This window comes from Chiloscyllium plagiosum, chromosome 41 (assembly GCF_004010195.1).
Source record: "Chiloscyllium plagiosum isolate BGI_BamShark_2017 chromosome 41, ASM401019v2, whole genome shotgun sequence".
NCBI classification, from domain to species: Eukaryota; Metazoa; Chordata; class Chondrichthyes; order Orectolobiformes; family Hemiscylliidae; genus Chiloscyllium; species Chiloscyllium plagiosum.
In genome coordinates this window covers 11,744,872-11,763,181 of record NC_057750.1, presented here as the reverse complement: position 1 = coordinate 11,763,181, position 18,310 = coordinate 11,744,872, and the positions used below count along the sequence as shown (strand labels likewise).

Here is an 18,310-nt window from a genome sequence, read left to right as displayed (position 1 = left end):
TTGTAAAGCATTCCAATACATGAAAATATTTACATTTTCATGAGTACACAACTTCACACGTTTTGGTTTGTTTAACTAGAAGCACATGGATGAACCCAGTGAGATGCATTAATAAATAAGTGCTAGAACTACAGGAAATAGGCAAATCATTGTACAACTTAAATCATACGGAGTAGATGGCCTGGATCCATCTTACCATCATTTCCTCCCACCTCAATCAAACAGTAGCACTGAGGGCATTATTGCCACCTGTGTATCAGCTGAACAGGACGGCAAATATGAAATGTCTATACAATTCACTTTAAACTCTGAAAAAAATCCACTAATATTCTGTCTAGTCGAACCTGAATTGCACCTATTGAACATTGTTAGCTGCACATTAATGTGAAGTGTTACAAGTTTTATTGTTTGCAGTAGTGACTAGGGGAACATGAAGCTATGAATTTAGTGTCAAGAAACAAGCCTATCAGTAGGATATGAAAGTTAAGGGGTTTTGAGTGTAGGTGATAATATGTGACGTGATTTATTGCTAAGTGGACCACTTTAAATGCTATACAAGTTTTTAAAATTCTATGACAGTGTAACTTCATTAAATTCAATTGCAGTACTGGTTATGTATTTATATATGTGGTTGGATATTGCTGCGAATCTAAGAAAATCTAAATAGGTTTGTGCTGGATCAAAATGTTTAAGAGAGACTTGAACTGCAGTTGTGGAGATGCCAGACTGTTTGAATGACTGCTATATTGTCACCTTGCTCACACCAATCCTAAACTAAGTACTCCAAATGTGGCAGGAATGGGTAACCTCATTGCCAACATAAAATAAATCACTACTACTATTCCTAATACAGGGTGCTGGAAGCTTAGCTGAGTGCAGGTTCAAAACATAACCTTTGACCTCCAACCACTATTAATGACTTCAGATCCATGTTGAACAGGCTTTATCAGATAAATTAGATAACTGTCAGATGGGGCACAAATTAACTAAATGGTGTGCATGTGGAACAATAGTATAGCATTACTTGCTACATATTCTAATACTGCAACTAAATAGTATAAATCCAAATTTCTTTTAGTCATGGAACAGAATTAAGTAAAACAACCAATCACGCTTCTGACGTCTCAAAAAGAATAATGAGCAGAGGATGCACAAACTAGAATTGCATTCGTTGAAATTTAAATGGTTAAATGCCAGTTTTCAAGACATTCAAGGGGAAAAGAGCAGATAGGGACCAAGTAGTTCTGTGGTTGGATAGTCGATGGGATGTAGTCTTTTTTTTAAAAAAGTGTAAATTTCACTCCCGTATATCAGGAGGCATTTGTACACAAAACTATTCACTCAAACATGTACACCAGAGCTGGAAACCCCAAGTACTATCACAGTTGGAAAAAAAAAGCAGTCTGATTCCTGAATGCTGACAGACACATATAGAAAGGATGACAAAAGATAGTCATACCTATCGATATTCAGCTATCCAGAACAATGTTAAATATTTTCCCAAGTGCTAGGAACATTAGTTCAATGGAGGGGCGAAAAGAAAAAAAAAAATCACCAAATTTCAGGAAAACTATCACATCCCAATAAGCTCTGGCAAACTGTGACAATCCAAATGTTAACGATAGGTCACCAATTTGAAACATTAGCGGTTTCTCTGTGCACAGGTACTGCCAAACCACTATCACCTGCATTTGCTGTTATTGTAGTTAGCTAAGCCATATTACAGGTTTACTTAACTAATCCACATAATTCTGTAATGACATTATCTTAATTTTCTACAATATATGTATTTTAAAACATCCTAAATCTGACCCGTAGCTCCTGACATGCTCAATTGATGACTTCCCTCAAGTCTGGGCAAATACCAATGAGCTTCAAGAATTTAGATAAGCTAATCCAGTTCATTTTTAGTACTGGCTTTGTAAAACATTAACAAAATGTGGGCACTAATTAACAAAATAAGCTGTAAAAGAGAAAGTGAATAAATGAATAAAATGTCTTTTCCCTCCCAGAGATGAGCTTTTTTTCCAACAAAAAAGCACTTCAGTTACCTTATATAGATAAAATAACCCCTAAACATCATGCATAAAAAAATCCATTCATCAGACGTCAATTCCTCAACCGCAAGAATTTGCCAGTCTCTGGAAGTGTTTTGGCCACCGATACAAATCTTCACTGCATTAATTTCTCAGTCAAATGTAACCACGATTGAACCACTGCATTTCTAGAGTGCTTTCAGCGCAGAATAACAGTTCCAAGGCAATTCAAAAATAATAAAATAGAACTTCACAGCACAAAGGAAAACACATTAAGAGGAAGTGACAAAGAAAAACTCAGTTTAGGGGCAGCCACACAAGAGGAGAGATACTGAATTCCTATATAAAACAGGTTTAGGGAGGGCATCTCACTGCTTGCTGCCTATGAAGACTGGGGCTTAAAGGTGAATGAAGGAAATGGAAGATATACAAGAGGCCAAACTTAGTGAAATACAGAGTTCATAGAAACCTGCGGCAGGTTACGAAGGAGTGGATAAGGTGATGAAAGGATTTGAACACAAGTGAGAGTGTTTTAAAATCAGCTCTATTAATCTGATAATTAGCAACAGTTGAAGGACCACAAAATCACCTCAACTTCAGTAAAATGGTCGGTTGCCTCAAAAAGACGAAAAAGTTTAAAAGCAAACAATAAATCTTTTCAAAATTCTCGGGTCTACAGTCTCACTTCCGATGTTTACAGTCCCATATTCCACATACACAAAGATGACGTACAAGATAATTTTATTACACCATGCCAATAATGTGTGGTTGAAGGTCAGAGGTTCTACTATATATTTGCTGACAGGAAGTAAAACTGAATAGAAGCAGAAAGAAAAGACAAGCTATGCAAAAGAGGACTGTATTGAAATTCTAATTAAATTCTTACCTGGTCTACCAGGATTAGGGTTTACATAATCCCAGGTATCAGCATCATTCTTAAAGACGTTCAAACGAGTTGGCTGCAACAGGAAATAAGGAGTTGTATGGATAAATGAATCTAGTTCATAGAAGGTATCACAAGACGATGGCTAAAAAATCTCAGATAAGTGCTCACTGGCTCAAAGTAGGTTAAGTTAAACTTTGAAATGGAAACAAAGTGACCAGCATTCAAAACAAATTCCTAAAGGCAGAACATTTCATGACTTCCTAAGAAAGCAATTCCTAGCAAACTTGAGCTATCAAATTTAATGTGCAGCAAATCATTTACAGCCTTTTCCCAGTTTTTAGTAAATTCAATGGGAATAAAGGCAGCGTTTATTGCCCATCCCAAAGTAGCTTCAAGAAGACAGTCCTGAGTCACCTTCTTGAATACTGCAGTCCAAGTGGTGAAGGGACATCTATAGTGCGGTAAGGAGAGAGTTCTAGGACTTTGACCCAATGACAGTGAGGAATAAAGGATACAATTCGATGTCAAAAGGTGAAAGACTTGGATAGGGTCTTGCACATTGTCGTGTTCCAATGCATCTGGTGCCCTTGTCTTTCATAGGGAGGTCAAAGAAATCAAGGATTTAGAAGGTCAGGAGTACTGGAAAGTTGTCACTGTGCACAGTAGTACTATGAATAAATATGTAAGCTGACAGATGGGATACTATTAAAGGATTTGTAGCAATAATATGTATATAATTGGTCCAGTTAAGGTTTGGTCAATAGCAAACCTAAGGATGTTGATTGCACGGACCCAGCACAGATAATTCAATAACTGTGGAGATAATGAAGTGCACACTTTCTGAAGGGCCTGAATGCTATCTAGGTCTTGTTGCATATAAGCTGAAACTGCTCAAACAATGCACAACTATCAAACCAAATAGTTTTTGACCTTAAGCTAAAGGGAAGGTCATTAATAAAGCAACTGAAGATGGCTCGCCTAGAAAACTATCCTGAAGAACACTCATAGTAATGTCCTGGAGATGCGATGACTGCACAATATTTAGTGAAACATTGCATCAGGGACACAATAATTATTAGTGAATGGGCTAGTCATTAAGTGCCTAAAAATTAAGCCATTCAGTTGACTACGCAACTATTTAACAGGGTTTAGATCAGAGTGGTGCTGAAAAAGCACAGGTCAGGCAGCATCCGAGGAGCAGGAAAATCGATATTTCGGGCAAAAGCCCTTCATCACTTTTGCTTAACTATTTAACAAAGACCATTGTCACTTACCATCCACAACTGGAACTGAATGGCCCTACATCATATTATCAAATTACTTCACCATTGAAAGAGTTAGCCCAAGAATGAAAGGTGACCTAATCTGCTAACTAGATTACTGAGCTTGGTAAGAACACAATATAATACCAAGTCTCACACTTGGTACTATACCAAGAATCAATTTCTGGTATTTGCTGAATTACTTGTCTTTCAGAACAGCAACTGGCACTAACTGGTTAATTAGTGTACTAATTAGCTTCAGAACATGAAAAGGTTTTGGAAACAGGGAAAATGTTTGCAGTTGACATTATACATTCAACTGTTGGAAAGCACATGCAAGGTACCAGTGGACAGGATAAAACTCAAGTAGCTGTAACACACTCTACATTCAAACATCAACATTTTCCATCCCGGGGCAAGACATCTGGAGAGCTGTTCTCAGAACCTCAACCAAGGAATCACCAGCTTCAGAAAAGTAGGGTAAACTACCAAATTAGGATTTTGTGGGGAGGCGACAAGAGTTTAGTAACAGCACAGATGCCTACAAGTTCCACTCATCCAAAGAAATGAGAAAAAACACCACACAAAGGATATAATGCAGGTTATCTAACGCAATCACTTTCACAAGCACAATCTGCATTTTACCACATATGCTTACCTTGGCATATTCTATTTTCAGAGTACAACATCCAGAATAGATATCGGCACCATTAAGAGATGCTTTGGCCTTCTGTGCACTTTGAACAGAGTCAAATGTATGCTGAATTAAGGAAAATAAGCATAGATATATTCCACAAAAAGGTGACAATTAACATTTTCAGCACAAAGATAGAAGCTCAACAGCTCCCCTCAATGGTTTAGACAATAAATGCACCGTTAAGCATTTTGTTGATGAGAATCTAGCATTGGTAATGTAATGAAATGTCATGGGGAGATAATTACATTCACACTTTTTGGACAGCTAAATACTGTCCAGGCCTTGTTGCATATACACAGAAACTGCTCAAAGAATGCAAAATCGTCATCAACTAGATTAGCAAGCAAATGATGAAATTCCTGCACTAATTCAAGTGTCCCGAGACTAACAATTGGTCATCATTGTCAAATGCTTTTGTGGCAGACAAGTGGGGGAGGATAATGCAAGACAAAAGTGCTATGAGAGCATTTGAACTTCACAATGTTATTTTTGGGCAAGCACTTGCCTTAGTAAATGTCACTGTGAAGCAGAGTGTAGTCTGTGGTTGATAACCACCAATAGACAAGATAGCCCTCTGGCATTGCACAGAAACTTTTATGAGGAAAAGCCAAATTACAAGAGCAGATCAGGAACAAGCAAGAACGGAAAGAAAGAGGAGTACACTGACATCAGTGCTTGCTGCATTATTCAATATGATCCACTTCAACTGGATGTTCCTTATTCTGATATTGTGAAGCACCACAGTCATACAGCACAGAAACAGACCCTTCGGTCCAACTCATCCACATTAAACAAATAACTCAATCTGACCCCGTCCCATTTTCCAGCGTTCGGCCCATATCATTCCAAAACCCTTCCTATTCATTTACCCATCCAAATGCCTTTAAAATGTTGTAACTGTACCAGCTCCACCACTTCCTCTGGCAGCTCATTCCATACACAGGTTCTTTTTAAATCTTTCCCCTCTCACCTTAAACCTATGCCCCCTAGTTCCAGACTCCCCCACCCTAGGAAAAGATAATTGCGTACCGTATTGGTCTCCTTATTTAATGAAGGATGTAAACATGCTCAAAGCAGTTTGGTAACAGGGTCGAATTGTGCAGTGATCAGATCAGTCACTATCTTATATGACAACAGAGCAAGTTCAAAGTTGAGTCGCTGACTTCTGCTCATCTATCTCAACTTTTGATCTACTTACCAGTGGAGTACCCCCAGCCTCTGCAATACAGAATTCCTAATATGAAGAAATTTCTCAAATTAATCCAAAGTGCTCTTATCCCAAGATTATGCCCCTGGATTTTTACATACCACAAACTGTATAACCTGTCAAGCTATTGCAGAATCTGTTTTAATGAGTTTATATTTTTCTGAATGTATCAATTGGCCCATTTAAAGAGTCTCTCAATCCTCAAGTATAGAAGTCAAAACTGCACAAAGTAACCGCCATGTGATCTCACTAAAACTCCATATAACTGTAGCAACATTTCTTTACACTTGTTCATCAACTTTCTTGCAAAGTCAGCAGTGTTTTTTTTCCTTAATTGCTTGATGCACCTGAACAATAACTGTTCCTTGGAGAAGTATCTTTGAACATCATTATCTAGACTTTTAATCCACTTGGTAGTAAAAATAGGGAGGCAGATTATTATTTGAATGGCTGTAAATGGAGAGGGGCATGTTCAACAAAATCTGGGTGTTCGCATACACCAGTCACTGAAAGCGTGCAAGTGCAGCAAGCAGTGAAGGCGGCAAACTGTGCTGGCCTTCACTGCAAGAGGATTCAGGAACAAGATATCTTGCTGCAATTATACAGGGCATTGGTGAGACCATATCTGGATTATTGTGTGAATTTTTGATATTCTTATATGAGGAAGGATGTTCTTGCCAGATGGAGTGCAGCAATGGTTTACCAAATTGATTCGTGGGACGAAAGGACTGATGCATGAGGAGATTAAATCAGTTAGTATTGTATTCACTTAGGTTGAGAAGAATAACCGCAATATTTCATTGAAATCTATAAAATTCTAACAGGACCAAACAGGTTGGATGCAGGAAGGATATTCTGATGGTAGGGGAAGTCTACAACCAGGGGTCATAGTTTAAAGGAGTAAACATTTTCAGAGTGAGATGAGGCAAAATTTCTACACCTAGAGAATGGTATGGCTGTGAAATTAATTACCATAAAGTGGTTGAGTCCAAAACATTATTTTCAGAAAGGTGGTATAGCTCTTTAGGCTAAAAGAACCAAAGGTTATGGGAGAGGGCAGGGTTAGTTTACAGTATTGAACTCTATGATCAGCCATGGTCATACTGAATTGCAGAGTAGGCTCAAAGGATCGAGTGGCCTACTCCTGCTCCTATCCTCTGTTACAGAGGTGAAAACCCTTACTAGCCCACATTCATCTCTCTTCTCCACTTCCTGATTATTAACAAATCTTCCATTCATGTTCACGTATTATGTCTAACTTTGTGAGAACATTTTGAGTATTAACCACATGCAGCACCTTATCAAATGCCTGTTCGAAATTCAAGCAAGCACCAACGAATGACTCCTGTCTGGCAGCTTCCACTTGCCTGCCATTTCAACATACCACTGTGGCCAATATCTGTCTCAGGTCGCCAGTGCTCCAGTGAATCTCAACACAAGCTGGAGGATCAACTTATTTTATGCTTGGGAACCCCAGTGTCTTATGGACTCAATATAGTGTTCAATAATTTTAGGGCTGGGCCCTTTCTCCCAAGTCTTTACCCCAACATCCACACACCAGGCCTTATCACATGGGCCACTACCACAACCCACTGTCAGCTACTAATGGTCCTATTAGCAGTTATTCATTCTCCCAGATTGACCTTTACGTATTCCTTTGCTTGCCCAACTGTGACTCTCTCTCCCTCTCTTCACTCCTCACCACCCCACCCAATCTTCAACATACATACCAACCTTCATGAAGCTACATTCAGTTCTGAAGGAGTTAAAAGTTCAAAACATTAATTCTGATTTCTCTCCACGGATGCTGCCAGACCTGTTGTGTTTCTGTTTTTGTTCCTATCTGGCCTTCCAATTAATTCCTTAGAAAACGAATACATTTGTTAAAACAAAATTGCTTACTTAAAACTGTTGACTTTGTCTGACAATGTTTCTCCATGTGCACTATTAAGGCTTTCTCAATTTTAAGGATTCAAGCATTTTCCCAATTACTGTTGTCAGGGTAATTTGCCTGTAAATTAAACTTCTTTCTCTACTTCATTTTTGAACAGTGGTTTCATAATTGTAACATTCCTACCCAGTGGGACCATTCTAGAATACAAAGAAATTTAGAAAATAAGAACTAGCATCTATCATGTACCTTGTTTGGAACCTTTGAGACATAGGGTTCTAGCTGCTGGAATTTGAGAGCTTTTCAGATCATAGTAAGATACCATATGGTTTCTTTATCTTGATAATTTCTCAATGTTACTCACAATTATTAGCCCATTGGTTAATATCCAATCATTTACCTCTTGAGAGAACACAAAATATTTGTTCAACATGTACATTCTTCCCTCAATTTCCATGGAAATTTCTCCTGTCACAGCCTGTAAGGACCAACACTTATTTCAGGTTCTGTTTATGAGCCTGTAATCACTGTTACATTTGTTTCTATTTTCTCATTTACTCATTTCTCATTTACTCATTTCTACTTATTCCCTTTTAAAAAACATTTACTTAACATTCTGCTTAAAGCTGAACTCAAAGGATATTCCACCATTGCCTGAATTCCATTCTTTCTAAAAATCACAATCCTTTGAACAGGTCCACATGGGTTGCAAATAGTGTATAGAATGTCCTGCAAAACAAGGAAGTTGTGAAGGGTAAAGACTTAACCACACATTTAAATTCCCACAGAGATACGATTAAAGTAGTTCTAACTTCTCAAGAAGCAGACAAAGAAACTAAATACAACACACAATACGCGAGTTTGATGAGATTGCAGTTGAAAACAAAAGAAAAGGCATTCATAACAGGACAGTGTCAGAGTCATTTATGACACAAGAGGCCAGTGGGCCCACAAAATCTATCAGCTTTCTGTGGACTAATCTCACTCGCTATATCCCAACAGCCAAGTTAGTTTATCATCTTCAAGAATCAATGTAATTTATTATGAAATCACTCAACATTTTGGCCTTCATTAGTTCAGCAAGGCAACATGCTCCAGGTTAATACAACTTGCTGAGTGAAAAGTTTTTTTTTGCATACTCCCCCAGCATCACTTAAATTTGTGTCCTATACATCTCATACCATCAGCAAAACTAGTAGTATTTTCTTTGTCTACCTTCATCAAACCTGTTATCAGATTTCAACTCAGTCTCCTGTGCTCCAAGAATTCCTGCTTCACTAGCGAACCGTAGCTAAAATGCACAATTTTGAGCACTATTCCAACAGATGATCTCAGCAAATATCACTCCTGAAATGTGACGACCAGATTCAAGCAACATGGCTGTAATGGCCTAACCAGAGCTTGACATTGAGCAAACTGTCCTGCTTTGTGTACCTATGAATATCACAGATTCAATTTAAGGATCAAATGTAAAATGTTGTCAAATATTACCATCTATAATATTTAATTGATTGATATCAACTTAATGCTTTAAGCAGAAAGCAACCAAAGAAAACCACTCAGGACAAGCCAGCAACAATAAAAAAAAAGTATAAATATGCAAACTCAGCTGGGTTGGAGGTCTAGATTATCTAGGCATAAACCTAAGAAACACAGTGGTCACAGTATACAGTACAGACCAAAAACAAAATGCTATGCATTTATAATTAGCAGATTGCTGACAATATCATATTCCTGATTTTTAAAAAAATGATTATGGTCTATCGTTCCATGGCAGCACGGTGGCTCAGTGGTTAGCACTGCTGCCTCACAGCACCAGGGTCCCAGGTTCGATTCCAGCCTCGGGCGATATTGTCCCTGTGTCTGTGTGGGTTTCCTCCGGTTTCCTCCCAAAGTCCAAAGATGTGCAGGTCAGGTGAATTGGCCATGCTAAATTGCCCATAGTGTTAGGTGCATTAGTCAGATGAAAATGGGTCTGGGTGGGTTAGTCTTCGGAGAGTCAGTGTGGACTGGTTGGGCCGAAGGGCCAGTTTCAACACTGTACGGAATCCAAACTCTAACATGTTTGAGTGACTCCTCAAAATAGTCAATGTTTGAATCTAATGGACAATGGCATAAAAGCATAGAGGCTTTTTTTAAAATCAGTTTTGTAATTAATTCATGGCATGTTATTTTCATTGGTTAGGCCAGCATTTGTTGCCCAACTCTAGTCATTCTTCCAGAGCAGGTGCTGAGCTGCCTTCTTGAAGCAAGCAGTCCATTTGCAGTACAACCACATTGCTATTAGGGAGTATGTTCCAGAACTGTTGCAACAGTAAAAGAATGACAATATATGACTAAATCACATTTGCAAACTCCAACTCTGCATTTCTCTTATCAGAACACTGCCCAACCACAGTGCCAAAATCATCACAAATGGCACATTTGTGTTCAGATGGGGAGGCATGTTTAGAATCAGAGAACATGGCCACAAAATTCATTAATTAAGAGATTTTCATCCCAAATGGATTGACACCAATTAGTTATTTATGGACAAGCCATTTAAAGACTGAAATGAGGGAGAATCTTTTCAAAGGCACTGATTCTTTGGAATTCTCTACCCAGACAGCCATGGTAACTCAGTCTTTGAGTATGCTGAAGACCGAAATTGAGAGATTTCCAGATATCGATGACACCAAGAGTTACGGAGGTAATACTGCTGAAGTAGGTGATGAGCCATAATTTAGAACATGGATGGCTAGAAGGGATGAATGACCTACTACTCCTTCTATATTTCTATTACGTGGCTCAACACTCCTCTGATGCACCTTGGGGCATTAAACTACACAAAGTTTCTACATTGGGACTGCTAAAAACTGAATTCATTATTTAGCTTCTGTTAAACTTACTGTGTTGATGGGATAGATAGAATTTGCAATAGTGATCAACAGGACTTTATTGCTTTTAGAGTCATCATCATCTGGTCTGGCAATTTTCTGGCTTGTGGAAAAACAAACATAGGCCAGTTGTCCAGCAACATAGATTGGGTTATCTGCTGCATAATTCACACAGCTACATGCACCAGCGATGTCCTCAAACTCAACCAATGCTTGCTTTCTCCTGGGCATCAGCATCACACAACTGTAAACCAAGCAGAAGGACAGTTAACAACAGATTCTAAAATTGTCTGAAATGTTCAGATTTTGTTTGTGGAGTACAATGTTGTTTCAGCAACCTGCATTTGTAGTAAGCAATCAGTTAGAGAATAAAAAATTAGGATTTAACTTTTGTTAATTTCCTGAAAACCAAAAATTAATTAATTCAGCAAAAATGGACAATGTTACACTTTCCCACTTTATACTCCATTTGCCAGGTATTTGTCCACTCACTTAGCTAATCATGAAAATACATTGTATATAAAAGTTGTCCATTTTGACTGAAAAGAATTCATTTTGGGGTTCCAGGGAATAAAACTATTAAGCATCCACACACTGGCTTTCATTCCAAATTGCTCAACACCTACTGTCTACTTAGATCAGTACTCAACCTCTAGGTTCATTTCTCAGAGTAAGCATTCATCACCTCAAGATCCTTGTTCCAGCTCCAAGAGTTCACCCATGCAAACACGGAAATGTACTGAGTAACTACAAAAAATTTAAGTCCCAGCATTTACAATAACGTTCACACCAACTGGAAAAACTTCAAAATTTTAATAATCACTCTTGTAACTGTCGGTAGGAAGTCCCAATACCAAAACCATATATTGTACACAAGCGTGTGGAAACACCATTTAGATATATGATTTAGGAATAAAAAGCCACTCCATCCCTCAAGCTTGCTCCAAACTTGATAAGAACACGGTTGATCTGATCACTCCACATTCTCATCTATCCCTGACAAAATTTCACCCCTTTGCTCATGAGGAATCTACCTTGGTGTTAAAAATATTCAAAGGGACTATTTCTACCGCCATTTTAGGAAAACAACCATATGTCCATTTTTTGCACAAGTACCATCACACACAGCAATGAAATCACCAAAATAAACATGGTATAACAAAATCAAGTACTCTTTGAAAGAAAAACAGATCCAGTGAGCCAAACAGCTTCCTTCTGTGTTGCACCATTCTAATGGAAGATTAACATTGAACATTCTTTGAATTAGGAGTGTAATAGTCAGAACTTATTATCAGGTCTGAGCCAAGTAGAAATGCTATTCAAAAATAACAAATGGTTAAAAAAGTTTGTGTATTGCTCCCTTCCAAGCTCAGAAAATGTCACAATCAGCATTTATCAAGTTGCAAGTAACAGAAACTGAAACTAATAAAGATTACTTATTCTTCACACTGTAGATGCAAGTATTCCAAATCTTACCAAGAGATATTTCACATCGGATCTGCATTACTCTTCACATTACCCTCTTAAATACCTGATATTGCCGAAATCCTGCAGAGCCTCCATAAGATCAACTTCCATTACCCCATCCAACAGTCCTCGGATATGTATGACAGCAGATGGAGAAATCTTATTGAGGTCTTCAATACCACCATCCTGAAAAAAAACATAAGTCAATTATTAATTAAGTCAGTATTTCACTGTAATCCAGTCACAAAGATTTTCTCTGCAATTCAATGGTTCATTATCTGATCACCTGTGGTAAACACTCATTCTTCAGTCCTCAGCACAATATTTACAGGTTATCAACTCTCAGATTACAGTCATGCCATTTCATTGAAAATCTTTGCTGCCAGAAGAGCTTCAGTGATTACCCAGAAATGCATGTTCAACCATGGACTGGCTGAACTGACTCACTTTAGTAATGGTGTTACAGTTAACAATAATTTAACAGGGGTAGAAAAATAGCCTGTACTCCCACGCTCCATCCTTATCTCTGATTGAAGATTGTGCATGCAACTTGAGCAAAGATCCTGGTTTTCCTACTAGAGAAGGTGAATATAAAGTATCAACATTAAGTGTGACGGCCTCAATCAGTAACATAATATTTTCCTTCAAGGATCCTGCAGAAGAAAGGAAGAAAATAAGAGTAACCTTTCAACTGGCTCAAGGCTTTCTTTTTTTAAATTCATTCATGGGATGAAAGCCAGCATTTATTACCCATCCAAGAGGGCAGTTAAGAGTTAATCACATTGCTGTGGGACTGGAGTCACATTCAGCAGACCAGGTAAGAATGGCAATTTCCTTCCCAAAAGGAGATTAGTGAACCAGGTGGGTTTTCCAACAATGGATTCATGAACTTCTAACAATCCAGCAATTATACTACTTGGACATCATTCCCTCCTTAAAAGGCTGCCATGCATTTTAAGATAATCTAATCACCTCAGCCCCACAACATCACACCAGGCTTTCTTAGATAGTGCCTTGAGCTCAATTATCTTTAACTCTGCTTCAATAACCTGAAGTCAGAAGGATACTCACAGTCGACTGCACAATATTCAGCATTATTTGCCACTCTTCAGATTCATGGAATGCACTGCCTGAAAACGTGATGAATGCAGGTTCAATTCAACACTTAAAAGGGCATTGAATGCTTATTTGGAATGAAATGGTAGGCAAGGATATAGGGAAAGGCAGGAGATTGGTAATGGGTCAAATGCCATCTTTCAGCACCACAATAATTCTGTGATTAACTTCATGCAAGTCCACAGTAACAACATCTCAGGAGTTACCAATGACCAGAAACTAAATGGACCAGCCCTCTTTGACAGACAAGTTATAAGAGCATTCCTGATGAAGGGCTGAAGCCCGAAACATCGACTTTCCTGCTCCTCGGATGCTACCTGACCAGTTGTGCTTTTCCAGTGCCACACTTTTCAATTCTGACTCTCCTGCATCTGCAGTCCTAACTTTCTCTCACTTAGAACAGACAAAAGCTAGGACTTCTGGAAGTGAGATTCTCGACACAAGTTGACACATTTTGGAGAAGGCACAAGTAAGGACACTGACAAAATACTCTACTTGCTTAGGTTAATGTAGCTCTAATGAGACAAGAAACTGAATACTATCCAGAACAAAACAAACCAGAGTCTTGTTATCAGAATAAAATGGCCCCTTATCCTGAGACAAATTCAAGACTGGCGAAACAGACTCTAGTACCTACTTTGCCAAGTCCTCTTGGAACCTTACCATTTACCATCAATTCTCATTCATTTAGAACACCAGAAAGTACAGTCCCAATCTACTCACTTCAATCTCATCCCAATAATTAATGTACTTTCTTTGTATCCCTCTAAGTCAGATAGTGGGGCTGCTTCTTTGGGGACAAGTTACATACAAGAAGTATCTCAAGATCATGATATTTACAATCACCTTGGACTTGACAATAGTAGAAAATAACCAATCGTGTCCAAATCAAAGCTCTGCTGGCGAATCTCTACATAGAGCACTGCAGCTACCAGCAGTGAAGATAGCAAATGGCCAGGGGTGAGATCCAATTTTTGCATCTCAGTGTTCAGTGGTCAGCACTGCTGCCTCACAGCTGCAGGGACCTGGGTTCAATTCCACCCTCAGGCGACTGTGTGCAGTTTGCACATTCTCCCCCGTGTCTGCGTGGGGTTTTTTTTCCCCCAGGTGCTCTAGTTTCCTCCCAAAGTTCAACGGTGTGCACGTTAGGTGGATTGGCCGTACTGGATGGCCCATAGTGTTCAAGGAGGTGCAGGCTAGGTGGATTAGCCATGGGAAGTGTAGGGTTACAGGGACAGGGTAAGGAGATGGGATGCTCATTGGAGTGCTGGCATGGTCTCGACGGGCCGAATGGCATGCTTCCAAGCTGTAGGGTTTCCATGATTTCTTAGGTAAACCGAACTTTTAACATTCAAAACACTGAAATCATAAATGCATGGTATAGAACGGCGGAAACACGACGTAAAAGGAGTCACTTTGAATATGCATTCATTTCAATTAGCAGTCCTTCTAACTTAGCACCAAAGCAGACGGGACTGAATTGCCGAGTGGTTGGTTCCGGACGGCGCGTTTGATCGCACGTTGAAATAGATGCCTTCCGCTGCCTTGTGAAGGCCTCTATCTACTGACCGCGGCCTAGGCCTCAAACCTTCTTTGTTCAGCCTGCCCGGTGTGTGCGGGCAGGGGGAGGTGGTGTGGAGGGGGTGCGACCGTTCGAAGCGCGATGACTGTTAAACCATCCCGTCCGACCCCGGCACGCACGCACTCACTCACCCTGTCGAACCTGAAACGCTTAGCCTGGTGCCTGCCCGCCATTTTCGGTTCCGATCGCCGGTTCTCCACAGCTCCGAGCCGGCCGACGCTTCGCGCGCTGAGAGAAGGTAAGAATGAGAGAGAGAACAGAGAAACAAAAATGGCGGCCGCAGCAGCGGTCTCCTTCTCCCACCCACAAGACGAGCCCGTGAGCGCGACGTCAATCATGCGGAATGTCCCCAATCAGCCCGCGGCCCGCTCCAGCTCCCAGCTTTGATTGGCCGCATGCCACACCATTCATCATTTGTGGGCGGGGCCTTTCGGGGTTCATTCATGAAAATGCCGCGGCGCCGTCAGATCTTTTAGACTGAAGGCATGCCAGTGGGGCTTACGTTGTAGCTGCGCTTGGGATTGTACCAATTTCTAACAAAGTGCTGGAAAACGCTGTGTAGCGCCTATGCAGTGCGAAACAGCGTTAAGGTTTCAGGTCAGCAGAATGCAGACATTGGTGAAGTTGGTCTGTGTGCAAGGAAAAATTAAAAGGCATGTTATGCCGGAACGGGAACTAATTCAATGGGATTCCACATTCAGCAGATAACATCCAAAGCAAAGAGGGTGCTGCATTTCTGAGGATGACTCTTTGGTTGTGCAAAAAAAATCAGGGAGTTTGTCCCGTTCTGGAGTATACGAATTGTGAGTGGGAGCCTTATATTGCTGTTGCCGCTGTTTGTAGCTGCACATATCTGAAGATTTGCAATTGTAGAAAACAGAAGCAGGAATAGGCTATGAGGAATCTACTCTGCCCTTCACTTTGAGAGTGTGCCACTGTTGTGTATGCCTTGTACCAGTTTCACACATCCACTGTATTTCTCGCCACTAATTAAAAATAAGGTAGACAAGCAGGAGGCTGGGAGAACGCTGTAAGGGTGCTCCAGTTTCCTCCCATAGTCCAAAGATGTGGGAGAGGCGGGAGATTAGATTACTTTACAGTGTGGAAACAGGCCCTTCGGCCCAACAAGTCCACACCGACCCGCCGAAGCGCAAACCACCCATACAGTTACCCCTTAACTAACACTACGGACAATTTAGCATAGCCAATTCACCTGACCTGCACATCTTTGGACTGTGGGAGGAAACCGGAGCACCCGGAGGAAACCCACGCAGACATGGGGAGAATGTGCAAACTCCACACAGTCAGTCGCCTGAGGCAGGAATTGAACCCGGGTCTCTGGCGCTGTGAGGCAGCAGTGCTAACCACTGTGCCACCGTGCCGCCTCAGGCGACTTTCTGTGTGGAATTGGCACATTCTCCCTGTGCGGCGGGCAGGTGGGTGCTGCTAAGGTGGGGAGCGTATGTGCGGTCCGGGTCGCTTTCCTCTGGCGAGGGAGAGACCGAAAACAAACTCAGACAACTCTTAACGGTGGATCACTCGGCTCGTGCGTCGATGAAGAACGCAGCTAGCTGCGAGAATTAATGTGAATTGCAGGACACATTGATCATCGACACTTTGAACGCACTTTGCGGCCCCGGGTTCTTCCCGGGGCCACGCCTGTCTGAGGGTCGTTTTTCAATCTGCGTGGGTTTCCTCCGGGTGCTCCGGTTTCCTCCCACAATCCAAAAATGTGCAGGTTAGGTGAATTGGCCATGCTAAATTGCCCGTAGTGTTAGGTGAAGGGGTATATGTAGGAGTATGGGTCTGGGTGGTATACGCTTCGGCGGGTCGGTGTGGACTTGTTGGGCCAAAGGGCCTGTTTCCACACTGTAAATAATCTAACTAATCTAATCTAATCTAATCTAATCAGCAAAACGTGCCCTGAGTTTACATTTGGTCGCACCAATGTACAGAAGACCACAGGGGGAGCACTGGATACAATACAGTAGGTTGGAGGAGATTGTTTTAGGCTTTTTCCTAAAACATAGCTTCTCCTGCTCCTTGGATGCTCCCTGACCTGCTGTGCTTTTTCAGCATCACATACTCTACTCTACTCTCCAGCATCTGCAATCCTCACTTTCATTTAGGTTGTAGGAGAGGCAGGTGAACCTCTGTCTCACCTGGAAGGACTGTTTAGGGCCCTGGTTGAGGTGAGGGGAGGGGAGTTGGTGTACTGGCAAGTTTTGCATCTTTTACTGTTGCAAGGGAAGGTACAACACTGAAGGCCTCCAAAACACACACTATTCTACATACATCAGAAACAATCAAATTTCTGGCAGCATACATGGAGATAAATCAGAGTTAACATTTCGGGTCCAATGACTCCTCTTCATCAGTTCACCAGTATCACTTCCTTAATCAAAGATTTTAAATAAGAATCACTACAGCAAAGGAATGGGGAAAATAGAGTCACTATGTTCAATAAAATATGAATTGCACTGACTGAAATTGACAGAAAAAAATACTTGCGGTGTCTTCTTCACCACTATCCCCCAACCCCCAGTGATGATGAAGGATCAGCAATACATTGACAAGTTGAAATGTTGCATGTCTTGGAAGGGAAATTGAAAGTGGTGGTATTCCCTTGCTCATGGTGCCTCTGTGTTTCCAGAAGGTAACAGTTATAGGTTCATACAACAATGTGGGATATGATTTATATTTATTCACAGGACATTTCTCATTGTCATGAAGGTCCCCTCGGTGAAGATTTGATCTCTGCAGAGTTGCCACATCAGTTGTAAATGGAGGTAGACAATTAAATAACTCACTGGAGGACGAGGAGGCTTCACAAATATGACAACAAAACTCAATGATGCAGGAGCATCACTCCAAAAGCTGAGGCATTTGTTACAGTCTTCAATCTTGGCCTTCTCCAGAGGTGTCCAGCTTCACAGATGTCAGTCTTTAGCTCATTTGATCACTCTTCATGATATCAAGAAACAGCCAAAGTCACCGAATACTGTAAAGACTATTGACCCTGACAACATTTCAGGAACAGTGCTAAAGACTTTGCTAGGCAAGTTCTGAAGGTCAAGTTTAATACAGGTCTAGTGCAGCTACAACACTGGCATCTACTGGGTGATATGGAAATTGCCCAGGTGTTTACATAAAAAACAGGACAAATCCAGCCAGGCCAATTATGACCTCAGTCTGCTTTCAATCATCAATAAAGTGATGGAAAAGGTTATCAACATTGCAGACAAGCAGTATTTGCTTAGCAATAACATGCTCAGTAAAGCTCAGTTTAG

General features: G+C 40.6%; 1 protein-coding gene and 1 non-coding gene across 2 annotated transcripts in view; one reads left to right on the top strand and one right to left on the bottom strand.

Moving 5' to 3' along the window:
• The window catches only part of LOC122542865 (heterogeneous nuclear ribonucleoprotein L-like), a 47,330-nt gene extending 31,957 nt beyond the window's left edge, over window positions 1-15,373 (bottom strand). The window contains exons 1-6 of the mRNA XM_043680966.1: window positions 15,152-15,373; window positions 12,387-12,508; window positions 10,868-11,099; window positions 8,623-8,708; window positions 4,843-4,939; window positions 2,923-2,995 (exon numbers count right to left, since the gene is read on the bottom strand). Coding sequence (XP_043536901.1) covers window positions 2,923-2,995; window positions 4,843-4,939; window positions 8,623-8,708; window positions 10,868-11,099; window positions 12,387-12,508; window positions 15,152-15,358 — 817 coding nt within the window. The 5' untranslated portion in view covers window positions 15,359-15,373. The remainder of the gene's footprint in view (window positions 1-2,922; window positions 2,996-4,842; window positions 4,940-8,622; window positions 8,709-10,867; window positions 11,100-12,386; window positions 12,509-15,151) is intronic.
• A 1,166-nt stretch (window positions 15,374-16,539) lies between these two features.
• Window positions 16,540-16,693, top strand: LOC122542956. The gene has a single exon (XR_006309894.1). It is a non-coding gene; the product is annotated as a 5.8S ribosomal RNA (ribosomal RNA).
• Window positions 16,694-18,310: the final 1,617 nt, after the last annotated feature.